The 12,551-nt window shown below is 40.0% G+C and overlaps 2 protein-coding genes across 2 annotated transcripts; one reads left to right on the forward strand and one right to left on the reverse strand.

Moving 5' to 3' along the window:
* Window positions 1-1,624: 1,624 nt before the first annotated feature.
* Window positions 1,625-5,950, reverse strand: arpc5lb (actin related protein 2/3 complex, subunit 5-like, b). The gene is made up of 4 exons (XM_080212224.1): window positions 5,698-5,950; window positions 4,399-4,470; window positions 3,306-3,482; window positions 1,625-2,237 (listed from the first exon to the last, which is right to left on the reverse strand). Exons 1-4 carry the CDS (start codon window positions 5,836-5,838, stop codon window positions 2,175-2,177), a joined length of 453 nt encoding a protein of 150 aa, XP_080068350.1. The 5' UTR covers window positions 5,839-5,950; the 3' UTR covers window positions 1,625-2,174.
* Window positions 5,951-6,179: 229 nt separating this feature from the next.
* rpl35 (ribosomal protein L35) lies at window positions 6,180-11,780 on the forward strand. Its single transcript, XM_080211822.1, has 4 exons — window positions 6,180-6,249; window positions 8,975-9,111; window positions 9,413-9,494; window positions 11,594-11,780. Exons 1-4 carry the CDS (start codon window positions 6,247-6,249, stop codon window positions 11,741-11,743), a joined length of 372 nt encoding a protein of 123 aa, XP_080067948.1. The 5' UTR covers window positions 6,180-6,246; the 3' UTR covers window positions 11,744-11,780.
* Window positions 11,781-12,551: the final 771 nt, after the last annotated feature.

Here is a 12,551-nt window from a genome sequence, read left to right on the forward strand (position 1 = left end):
CTCCTTGTTTTGGACTCTCCCACCAAAGTACTTTCATTAAATACTTCTTTTGTCAATTGTCAGATTTGAGTTTCTTAATTTTCAAATCACATACTTAATAGTGTAATTTGAAATAGGCTAAATTATATGTTGTTATCCTTGCAAGAATTTTGCATTAACTACCTTGTGGCAAGATTGTTCTTTCTTGAATTAAAATAGTTAATAACTGCTATGAATTGTGCTTAATCCCAGAGGCACAACTTGACTTAAGCTTGGCTAGTTCATGAAGTGCACAGCCAAAATGAATTTTACATTTTTAAATTCTGACTTGAATTCACAGGCCTCTAGTTACTAGTGTTTGGTTTGTTACTGCAGGTAGAATGTGATCAAAGGAAAATTAATGACCATTTCATTACATAGGAATTAGGAGCAGAAGAGTCAAAAGCTGGCCCCTCAAGCCAGCTCTGCCATTCAGTCAGATCATGGCTAATCGCTCCCTAGTCTTAAATCCATCTCCACCTGTTTGCCACTTTCCTTTTAATTAAAGTATGTCTATCCCCCTCTTAATCATCCAGTGATTCAAGCACTAGATTATACAGCAGTACACTCCACAAATTCACCACCCTCTGACTGGTTCCTCCTCATCTCAGTTTTAAACAGTACACTCCACAAATTCACCACCCTTTAAGTAGTTCCTCCTCATAGTTTTAAATCTACCAACTTGCAACCTATACCTGTGACCTCTTGTTCTGATTGCTCCATGTTGCTGATGAGATTTGGTAGGATGAGTGAGGGCAGAGCAACTGGAGTTCTGGCAATGTCCACATTTTGCTGAAATAAATATCCTGAGCCACCACAAATGCTTAGGAAGTGATATTACAAAAACTGTTTATTAAAAAATGTAACAATCTTGTCAGTGTGTGAATGGTTTTGCAACCAGTCCAGCTGGTTTGTATTCACTGAAAAGCAGTTTGGCACCATTCCTGTCTAACTTTAAACTGCCTCACTATCAATGCCTACTTATAGAAGACAGCCATGTTATTTCTTCAGCCAATTTGTAATGCAACCAGGGTAGCTGAAAAGAATTGCTGAAATATAGAACTTAAACAGAGGACTATTACCCTAATTTAGTAAAAATGCAAGGAGCAGTGTTATTATAGACTTCATAATTTTTCACAATACACATTTGTCAGTTCATAGCTTTAATATATCTTTGAAACAGCAATGTAATGCCTACACATAATATACATACAATGTCACATTGCAAAAGCAGATATCTGCATAAATTAACTTATTAAAACACACTTAAGTGTTCTTGCCCAAATGAAAATGTTACCATTTCCCATTCCCAACCAGGGTTCAAAGAAAAACTCTCATCAGTTATACGTACAATTAGCTGAACTGGTACCCATTATGAATTCCGGTCAAGATAGATGCAAGTTAAACTAAAATTAAAGCTATGATTTTGTGCATGTCAAGTACTCTGAAGGTTTCTGGTGATGCTGCAATAATTTACTTTAGTACAAGGTTTATTAAGTTGAAATTACACTAGTTTGCATCTAGTAGGCATTTCCTTACTGCTTCTCTGAACAAGGTGGAAATCCACCCTTTAAGATTTGATATAATACAACAAAAAGCTGTCAGCTAAAGACGATCCAAGAGCTTTATTTTGCAGCAGGCACTTTACAATAAATTCATCCCTGGTAGTTCAACTAATACTATTGCCATATGTATCATACTAAGTCTATCCCAATAACTTTACAAAAGACAATATGAAAGTGACCCAAAGAAATAAAAAATAATACTGCATGTACTGACAAGTCTTATAGTCCTCCACCGTACCATGTGGCAAAACAATTGAGTAAAATGCACAATGTCACATCATTGCTTTTTCAATTGTGTGAATGTCCCTTTATTAGTCACACTATTTGGTTTCTCAACAGATTTCAAAAAAAAAGGTAAGGGAACTGAAATGTGCAAGACCTTGCACGTCATACTTAGCCAAAACATACAGTAATAAACTTTCCACCACAACCTATTAAGATAAAAAGAGCATTCCAACATGGTTTTCAAAATAATTTCATTTAATATGGGTTAATCTTCAAAGGATGGGTTCAAATATTTCCCTTTTGCTGTTGCTTCCTCATACTTTCCAACAGCTTTCAGTCCACATCAAGTCAACGTATCATGTAACTTTAAACTGTTTTTCTTGCGGTGAGAACTCGTACTATGCAACCTACTCCACCCACTGCTAAAGCCTGAGGGATAAAAAGGAAAATGTTAATTTAAAAATTAAAAATGCAGTCAACTTGCATTTATATATCAAGGTGCTTTACAATAAACAATATTTGACAGTCAATACCAAATAACTCAAAACTTGGTTCAAGAAAGTGGTGTTAAAGGAGGAGGGGAAGATTTCAGGAAGGAATTCCAGAGCTTTAGACCCTGACAACTGAAGACAAATAGTAGAATAATTAAAATCAGGACTACTAGAGAAACTTTGGGGAAATGTGTAAAGATGCTATCGATTTCTGGTGGCTGTAAGAGATCAGATAGGAAGGGGCCAAGACATGGAAGGATTTAAAAAAAACAAGGAGTCATTGTAGATCAGTGAGCAGAGGGAGATGGAGGAGCAGGATGTGGTACAAATCAAGCTGAAGGTAGAATAGGGAGGTTAGTCATTAATGGTCAATGGGTAACAGCATAGATAAACTGAGGCAAGAGTGGGGTGAGACGACATAAGTAGAAATTAGTGGTTGTACAGATATGGTGGGAATCTTACAATTTCACTCACTATATTTAGTGCAAAAATATTATTGAACTAGTAAATACATGCAAAATCTGCATTTATATAGCACATTCTCAGGAAGTCCAAAAGTGATTCAGAATCATTGAATTACTTATCAGGCTATCAAATTTATCCACAGCAAAATCCTGCAATATAGTAATTGAATCTCTCTGCTTGTGCAGGGAGAAATGTTACCCAGATTAGTTCTCCTTGCTCTTCACACACTGATGGTATCTTAAGCTCTATCCATACTGCACTGAAGCCTTCTAAATCAGGCAAAAGCTACAGACCAAGAAAATCTGACATCGTTAATTTCACCATGGCTTTTTTTTTTACATATGATAGCCAAGTTCAACCAGATTCTATTTCCCCCACAGGCCAGATTTGAGCAAGTGTCTTGAATGCCCATCGCCATCCTAGCAACCAATTTCAACTTACATTGGTAGAGACATGGAAGCAGGTCATCCACCAGCCTTCCTCCTTAACCAGTCCATAGCAAAATCCATAAAACAAAACAATTAAATGACAAAAAGCTTACCTTTTCATGCCACTGCAGTAATATTGCACTGCTGTTTTCTGTGGGTTTTTCAAAACCTTTATAAATGTACTTCATTAAAAGGTCAACACCATTTCTATCTAATGACTTAACAGCCTGTTCTATCTCACTACTTTTAAAGGATGTAAGGACTTTGAGAACTATTGCCTGTGCCCGCTCCTGTGGAGAAAAAAGAAATGGTTAAGTTTGTGTTTTACATGCTTTTATTATACTCAGACATTTCAAATATTAAGAAAAAGATGCACATACAAAGCAGTGAAACTATTTTTAATAGTCAATCTTTCAATATGAGAAGTTGTGACCGTTGTTCCAGACCAAAGGAAATTTGAAACATTTTATTAGCAGTTATTTTAATATAATGCCACCCCTCTCCCAAACTTATTGTTCAGCTAGAATCATGCCTGGACTGTAGAATTATACACAACATAAAATTAGGTAATTTTCCCTGATGGTGCTCAAAAGAGAAAAAGAAGTTGGTCTACGTTTTGACACTTCCTATCACATTCAGCAATAGCTTAAAAAAAATGGGCAAAATATTAAAGATTTCTACCATCTTAGGGCCAACATGGTGGTTAGCACTGCTGCATCACAGCAGTAGGCACCCAGCCTTAGGATATTGTCTATGTGGGGTTTGCATGTTTCCCCCCTTGTCTATGTGGGGTTTGCATGTTCCCCCCATGTCTATGTGGATTTCCTCCAGATGCTCTGGTTTCCTCCCACACTCCAAAGATGTGTTAGTTAGGTGGATTTGATAATGCGCAGCTTATGGGGATAGAATGGAAGGGAGGATAGTAAGGATTCCAACATTATTTAACTTTGTCATCAAAAGACCATTCACAGAAATCTGGCACGAGTTCTGAAATAGGCGTTGTTACCCCTTAAGATGATATTTCTGGTCTTGCTGCATTGAGTTGTTTCGGTCAAATAACTGCAGGAAATTTACCTATGTACTAATTGAAGAGATGTTTTTGCTCAAGGTATTCAGATACATTCTGGAGACAAATCACTGCATTTTTGAGCACATTTATATTAGACATAATTCAGACATTTTAAATAATTTAATTTGATTAAATACCTTAACTGCTTGATTCTTCATGTTGACTGGAGGATTCCTTAATGCTGCATGGAACGCACTAAGCATGTCACCTGTGCATTACTACAGGTTAAGGAATAAAACTTTTCATTTCAAGCTTTTAAACCCACACATGTTCTGTAGTTATAGATTAATATGCAGGTAAATAATTTGTTACTTCAGTTATACAATAATTACTAGCTTCTAAACACTTTCTTTCAATTCCCTAGGAAAGTTATGAAAAGTTATATGTGGTGTATAAGAATTAAAAATTACTGTACCTCTATAATCTTAAATGTTCAAATACCAATATACACATTTCATTCCTCAAGTTATTAGTATAAGCAATACATTACTGACTTAATGCAAATCTATGCCATTAACAAATGGAATAAGATCTTGAAAGATCAATCTTTCATGCGTACAAACAAAATTCCGAGTACAAAAGTACTTTTGTTCACTTAAAAAACATTCTGTGATTTATGTTCACATCGGTTCCTAGTCAAGAAAGTGGAAATGGATGCAAGAGAGGTGTACCCATGGCAAGTAATATGAATTGGACTTTTTAACCTTGCCCTAATGCCTGAGCTGCAATTACGAACTGATGCCGATGTAGTGATGGCAGTTCTGCCTCTCGAAGCTCATGAATATATATCTCAACCAAGTTAACAAAAGGAAATTGGGCACATTCAAAAAGGAAAGAAAGTGGCATTTGGGGGGGGGGGGGGGGTGGGATTAACTTTTTTAAAAATACCTCTTGGAACAATTAACCTGCTCATGTAAGACTGCAGATTCCCATCTTTGCCTCCAAGGGTCAAATGGCATGCCAGGTCCTTATGACAAATTACTGATCAAATTGTTACGATACAAATCCAGCAATTTCAAAACCATAAACTTCATTGTGGAAGCCAAAAGTGAGATTTTGTTTTGGAGAAGGGGGAACTTTAGCTGATGATAGGTCTAATCATGCAGCAATTTGTAGAGAATTGGAACCCATGCATATATGCCATAAATTGATGAAATTCGACACAAACCAGTAAAGGCATGAGCCATGTACATGCAGTGGGAATACTTATACCAGACGGACTGCAGCAGTTTAAAAAAGTGGCCAAACCACTAACAGCCTTATCCAGAGCAATCTGGATGGGCAATAAGTCCTGGTGCTGCCAGTGAAGAGCGCACAAGGGGGTGAAAGGGGGTAGAGACAATAGGGGGATGCCCAGAGGCACGGTGTGTTGGGGGGGGGGGGGGGCAGCCCCGGAGGAGACAGCCAGCCTCCCCCGCCCTCTGTACGAAAGGATATTGCCTGATGAGGGTGTCCACCTCCAGCGAGTCGGGTCCCTGCTGCTCCACCGCCTCCTCCTGCTCGTCCACAAACTTGTTCTCGTCGTACTCGTCAACGTCGACTTTGCGGAAGCGGTTGGAGAGTGTGTTCTTCGCCATTTGCCCTGCTGTTGTATTGTTTCTTCCCCCCGGGGATAACCGGGACACTGACTCGCTCTCCCGCTCAACCCGCCGCCGCCACCGCGGCTCCTACCAATCTCCGAGCCGGGGCCTGCTGAACCCTGCCCCGGAACCGGAAACTAAGCCAGGAATATACCATCAGGGAGAGAGGAGGCAGTAAAAATCAACAGACACCAATAAAGTGTGAACTTCATCCTTATATTATGAAATTAATATTTCGTTATGAGTACTTAATAGTCAACGATGTGTGGTTGAAGTTAAATTGTGATCTGGTGATCATCTCCTCAGTCCCTGCTCCCCCTCCAGTGGGTAGGTGGTAGAGCTGATCACGTGGATATTCAGGCCCCGCCCCCCTGAGGCCTGCCCTTTCTACGCTTGCCCAGGACGATGGTAGGAGCGATGGCGGCGGCCTGAGTCTGGGGTTAATGGGGAATCCGAGTCAATCCTTAAAAACCATTGGTGGCAGAGTGGCACTAATCCGCCGATGTCCACCCCAGGGTTGCACTCTATCAGTCCAGGCTGATTCTTTTCTTTTCTGAGTCTTTTTAAAGTGATGCTGGTGTCTATTCATACCAGGCCGCTGCCTGCTGCTGGCAGATGGCGGCGTTTGGAGCTCGGCCACTGGCGCTGCTTGTTAGCCCGGTTGTGTTTGTCGGTCCGTTGGCGGGATGAGGCTTTAGTGGGAAAGCTGTTGCCGGGGCTTCAGAGCCGTGGGCTTTCTGGCTGTCCCGCGGCATTGCTGAATGAGCCGTTCCTTATTTTATTTAATGTCAGATTATTGTAGTGGCGTTGCAGGTAATGGCAAGCCTGTATTTTATTTTAGTGCTCATCTCTTGCTACCCTGACTTTGCTGCCTTTACTACAGTAACTGTATACTCACAGTGCTGTTGGTATGATACTTTGAAGGTATAAGATGTAAGTTGTGACTTGGGAGGGCGACTTATTGATGGTCATTCTTCCCCAGTCAGCTTGATAAAGATCTTGGGGCTGAGGAGGTATTGTTGAAGTTAGTTTGGTGAGTTGCTGGAGTGAGTCCTGTTGCTATTTAGCCACTTGTGCTGCTAGTGGGTGTAGAGTACAGTGGTAGGAGCACTGGTCAAGCATTTTGGCTTGTTGTAGTGGATGTATGTGTTGTGGTTTTACCCATTCAGGTAAATGGGGAATAATTGCATCATACTGCAGATTTGAACATTAAATTTCAGTCAGGTGAGTTGCATAACAATGCATTGTATCTGCTCTTGTAGCCATGATGTTGATGCAATTAAGTTGTATAAGCTTCCTGATCGTTAGTGACAATGTGACAATCACAGTCTGAGGATTCAGGGCAGATCATTTAGGATAGAGATGAGGAGACATTTCTTTACCCAAAGAGTGGTGAGCCTGTGGAATTCATTACCACAGGAAATAGTTGATGTCAAAACATTGAGTGTATTCAAGAAGTGGCTAGATATAGCACTTAGAGCAATTGGGATCAAAGGTTATGTGGAGAAAGCAGGTTTAGATGACTGAGTCGGACGATCAGCTGTGATCGTGATGAGTAGTGGAGCAGGCTCGATGAGCCAAATGGACTGCTGTTTCTATCTTCCATGTTTTTGTGAAGATGAATTTAAAGTTTATTAGTACCACAAGTAGGCTTACATTAATACTGCAGTGAAGTTATTGTGAAAATCCCCTAGTCGCCACATTCTGGCACTGAAGGAGAATTTAGCATGGCTAATGCACCTAACCAGCACATCTTTTGGATTGCGGGAGGAAAGTGGAACACTGGAGGAAACCCACACTGACACAAGGAGAACGTGCAAACTCCACACAGATAGTGATGCAAACTGGGAAGCAAACCTGAGATGCTGGCACTGAGGCAGCAGTGCTAACCACTGTCACCGTGCTGCCCTTGGTATTGGTGGTATTAATGGAAATGTGGCTATTGTCTCCGAGGGAAGCTGTGATCAGACCCTATCTAGAGTACCACATTCAGCTCTAGAAATCAGAGGAAGGATGTATTTGAGTTGGAAGGGAAACTGGATTCACGAGAATAACACTTGGAATAAAGGGTTAAATTGAGTACAGGTTCTGAAAACGTGAATTCTATTTCATTGTGTTTAGATGACCCAAGAGCTTCAGTAAGGTTGATGCAAAGAAATGTTATTCTGTTGTTATCCAAAAAACAAGCTACAATCTTTTGCTTTTAGTTTTGGCCCCAAGATGAGCTTCCCACCACATATCCATATCATCACTAAGACTACCATTTCTATCTCCATGATGTCACCTGATTCTGTCCTTGCCCCAAGTTCTTCATCTGCCCAAACCTTCGTACACTGTTGCCTCTTGACTTTCCATCACTCTCATGCAGGATCGTCACAAAAGTTTGAGATCATCCGAAAGCTTTTATACACATACCTAATTTACTCATAACCCTTGTGCTCGTGAAGTTTTAGTGTCCCTTTGAGCTGGCTCGATTTTAAAATTCCTGCACTTGTCTACAAGTGTCCCCCTCCCCCCACAACCTTTCAATAATGGCCTCTTGAGGATCGTGATGAATAAATCGGTTGGACTGAAACCTGGTGTTGTCAGACTTTTTACTCTTGAGGATCCACAATTTCAATTGCTACACCATTGGTGACCTTGCCTTTAAGATCTGAAATTCCTTCCCTAGATCTCTCCATTTCTTCATATCACTTCCTCCTTTTTAAGACTTAACTTTGAACAAGCCTTTAATGATCTCATGTAATATTGTCTATTGGCTCAATGTCACATCTTGCTTTGTAACTGTGGGGAGCGCATCAAGATGATTTACTCATTAACTTGCTATATAAATGCAAATAGTGTTATAATTAGAGCTTGGCTAGTTAGGAGTAATGGAAATCTGGGACTCGCTTCTCCAGAAGGTGCTGGATGCTGGGTCAATCAGAATTCCCAGGATTGAGATTGATTCTTTTTGATAGGTAAGGTTGTTTATATTATGTATGGATTATAAACTGGTTCACAGAGTTGAAGTGCAGATTGACAATGATCTAACTGAATCGCTGAATAATAGCATTTGCCGCCATTGTGTTTGGAATTTTGCTCATGTGGCATTTTGTTGATGTGCTAACATGGTGATTCTTATTAAATGTAGGCAAAAATCAAGGCACGTGATCTGCGTGGCAAGAAAAAGGAGGAGCTACTGAAACAGCTTGATGACCTCAAGGTTGAACTGTCCCAGCTCCGTGTGGCTAAGGTAACTGGAGGAGCTGCATCCAAGCTTTCAAAAATGTAAGTATGTGCAGTAGATTTTTCAAACAGGCTAGTGATAGTACTTTGTAGAAAGTACCGACTGTGGAGCCTTGCTCAGTGAGTCAAGTGTACTTACCATTAAAATGATTTTGCTGCCCTGCTTGCTTGGCACGACATAAATGCCCTTATGGGATCACTACCTTCTAAAGAACCATGCCATTCCGTGTGAGTGATTGAGCTCCAGGTGGGCTAAAATGGTAAATCTTTATTTTCACTGCTTTTGTTAACCTCAAGTTTGGCAAGATTTGTGATTGGCTATTTTTTTCATTCCCCCTTGTAGCCGGGTTGTGCGCAAGTCCATTGCAAGAGTCCTGACTGTCATCAATCAGACGCAGAAAGAGAACTTGAGAAAATTCTACAAGGCAAGTTCATGTATTTATGCAAGGCAGTTTATGGTTTAGTTGATACTGAGATGTTTGTAGTAACTGCAAGAAAATGGCACAATACGAAGCATCCCTAGTGCACAGTTTGCTTATAACACTCGTGCACCTACATCTTCCAGTCCATTATAATAGAACAAACAAAGCACAGGAACAGGCCCTTCAGCCCTCCAAGCCTGAATCGATCATGATACCCTAATGCTAGAATTATTCCAAATGTGGAGTCAGGAAGCAGTAGGGGAGGATCAGTTATGCATGCATTACTATTAATGCATTTGATTTGAGTAGACTTGGTATTTGTTGTACTTCTATCTGTTAACTTAGATCAACTGTCTTACCCCAAGTGAGTCCTGGTAAACTTTGCAAGAAAGTTCAGTACCAATAGGGCTCAGTATACACTTCATATAGTAAGCAGTTGTAGCACTTATTCAGCTGTGGATTGTAGTAGTGATTCTCCCAAGGTTTCCTTCCATTCTATATAATTCATACTTAATTTCCTGATTTCTCAGGTGCTATTTCTACCTGTTCATCTCTCAACTCTAGCTTGTCACAAATGCTGTTTAATTTTGTTTTCTATCAGTTGCTGCTCCTATTGTCTTGTGGTGCTGGCACTTCTGCCAAGCTGTTCTATTTCTTCGAAAAGCAGTGTACTGTGGATGCTGGGAATCTGAAATAATAGCAGAATGCTGTGGGGGAGGTACTGAACAGATTAGGCAGCATCTGTTCGAGAGCAAAACATTTCAGCAGAACTGGGAAAAGTTAGAAATGTAATGGGTTTTGGAGAAACGGCTGGGTTGGAGAAGGACAAAAGAGGAAGGCTGGGTGAAATGGAAGACTGGAGACCGACTCAAATGTTAAGTCTTCCAGGGCCTATAGGGTTAGAAACGGGGCCAAAAAAAAACAAAAGTTGTGCTGAGTGTTGCTGGCAAAATGTGCAGAGAAAAGGAAACAAAATGGGATGTAGAGTTTACAGTCTGAAATTGTGAGCTCCATTTTGAATCCAGAAGCTTGTAAAGTGTTGATTGGAAAATGAGGTGCCATTCCTCAAGCTTACCTTAAGCTTCATGGTGCAGCAGGCCTAGGATAGATAGGTCCTGTTGAGGGCAAGATGGAGGATTAAAGTGACAGGACCACAGCAAGCTGAGGGTCATGCTTGTAGTCAGAGAGGGGGTGTTCTGCAGTATGGCCACCCAGTCTGTCTTTGGTCTATTCAGAGTAGTTGACCACTTTGAGCACAAATTCAATATCTGAGATTGAAAAGTGCATGTAAACTGGTGCTTTGCCCAGAACGAGTGTTCAGAGTGTTGGATTGTGAATTGAGTGGAGCTAAAAGGGCAGGTGTTACATCTTTTGCATTTGCATTTTGGTACCTTTCCATGCGCTGAGTTGTGCAGTAAACAAGACATGGACAGCGGTGTGATTTTTTTTTTAATATCAGTTGAGAGAGTCATACACAAATCTTTGGATACACACATTTAATCTCATTGGCTTATCATTCAGTGACATTTTGCTTTCAACTGATACTTTTTAATTAGTGGGTGAGCGTTTAATGGGCACAAGTCCACTGCATGCAGCTACCCCAGTCTGATACTGAATTGGCATTCTCAGCCAAGGCCAAAGGAAGATTGGTGGGTTGTTGAACATTGTCAATGGTTTGATAGTTTGGTGGCTTTGGAAGATAAGGAACCAGCTGTTGCATTGGATTATTGCATTGCTCTTTCACCTCAGGAGCGCGTATGTGAATTGGTTAAGTGTTGTGGGGTTTTCTTTGATTTTTGAGTTGTATGCTTTTCGTGCGTCATTATCTATTTTGCATGTTTGTGTCAGGAACAGGGGTGAGTTTCAAACTGTTTTAAAGTTCCAGCCAGTACAGCTGAAAATGTGAGAAATGTGGAGCCAAATCTGCAGCGAATGAGCTAGGCAAATCATAGAATGTGTCCCTATTTTGCCTAAGAATAATTATATTTGATGGTCATGGCCTTTATTGCTGGTAGTTATTAAGTCCGTTAATGAAAAGCTACTGTTTGATATGATGGGTAATGTTTAGCTGACTGCTGATTCTGAGTTTTCTTTAAACTTAGGGCAAGAAATACAAGCCTTTGGATTTGCGACCAAAGAAGACCCGTGCTATGCGCCGCCGACTAAACAAATATGAAGAGAGTTTGAAGACCAAGAAACAGCAAAGGAAAGAGCGCCTGTATCCCATGCGCAAATTTGCTGTAAAAGCGTAAATGTTCTACTGCAGAAGAAATTAAATTTAAGAAATGACTTGTGCTTTCATTGGTTTTATTGCCATCTTTAGAAGTTTGGTACATTTTCCCAATAAAGGGAGGCGGAGTAACTTGGAGGGAATGTGAGAATAATCCCAAGTTTCTTGCATCCTATTGTCGAAAACTTGTCAACCTAAGTGACTTTTTTCATAATTTAGTCTCGGATGGTTGTTGGAGAGGAATCATTGTACGTCCCCACAAACGTTGAATTCTCTAAAAAGCATAAGCAAATTCCCAATTAAATGAAGTCTTGATTAGCTTTTTAGAAACTGGCCTAAGTGGTATATTTAGTTTGAATCCCCTGTAAAACATGATGTAAAAGTCTTGAAGACAAATCTGGTTTGGATTCAGCTGGGTAAAGTATATAATAGGTTGACACTGATGCATTTAGACATTTCCTCTCATCAACACTAGAGCAGACAACCACAAGTTTGTTGAACTTCTTAACTTACGTCACTGGAGTTCAGTTGATGGCAACTAGACAGTGAAATATTGTCATCAGCTTTTACTACAGATTGCTTGCCCTTTAAATTAATATTTGAACTAGTATTGGGTTGTCTTGATTGAAGCAAAAAAATTGGTTATTTGACTCATTTGTGATTTTGTAACTTTTTCAACTCATTTGAAACGACAAACTAAGCTGATAGCATATTTCATTAACATTGTGATTTAACTGCGGTTATATTTGGTGTGATTTGATCTTGGTTTATCAAAATTTGAACAGAAAGATCAAATTGAAGTTGATCCAAACTGTTTGTTCTGACTAGTA

Source organism: Carcharhinus amblyrhynchos, chromosome 25 (genome assembly GCF_965287045.1).
Source record: "Carcharhinus amblyrhynchos chromosome 25, sCarAmb.v2.hapA, whole genome shotgun sequence".
Classification (NCBI taxonomy): Eukaryota; Metazoa; Chordata; class Chondrichthyes; order Carcharhiniformes; family Carcharhinidae; genus Carcharhinus; species Carcharhinus amblyrhynchos.

Excerpts from the sequence above, each read along its gene's own strand:
- arpc5lb (XM_080212224.1), bottom strand. The coding sequence starts at position 5,838 with ATGGCGAAGAACACACTCTCCAACCGCTTCCGCAAAGTCGACGTTGAC. Across the intron at positions 3,483-4,398 it reads TGAAGAATCAAGCAGTTAAG|GAGCGGGCACAGGCAATAGT; the intron begins GTATTTAATCAA and ends TTTTCTCCACAG. Across the intron at positions 2,238-3,305 it reads TACTGCAGTGGCATGAAAAG|GCTTTAGCAGTGGGTGGAGT; the intron begins GTAAGCTTTTTG and ends TTTATCCCTCAG.
- rpl35 (XM_080211822.1), top strand. Across the intron at positions 9,112-9,412 it reads GCATCCAAGCTTTCAAAAAT|CCGGGTTGTGCGCAAGTCCA; the intron begins GTAAGTATGTGC and ends TCCCCCTTGTAG. Across the intron at positions 9,495-11,593 it reads ACTTGAGAAAATTCTACAAG|GGCAAGAAATACAAGCCTTT; the intron begins GCAAGTTCATGT and ends CTTTAAACTTAG.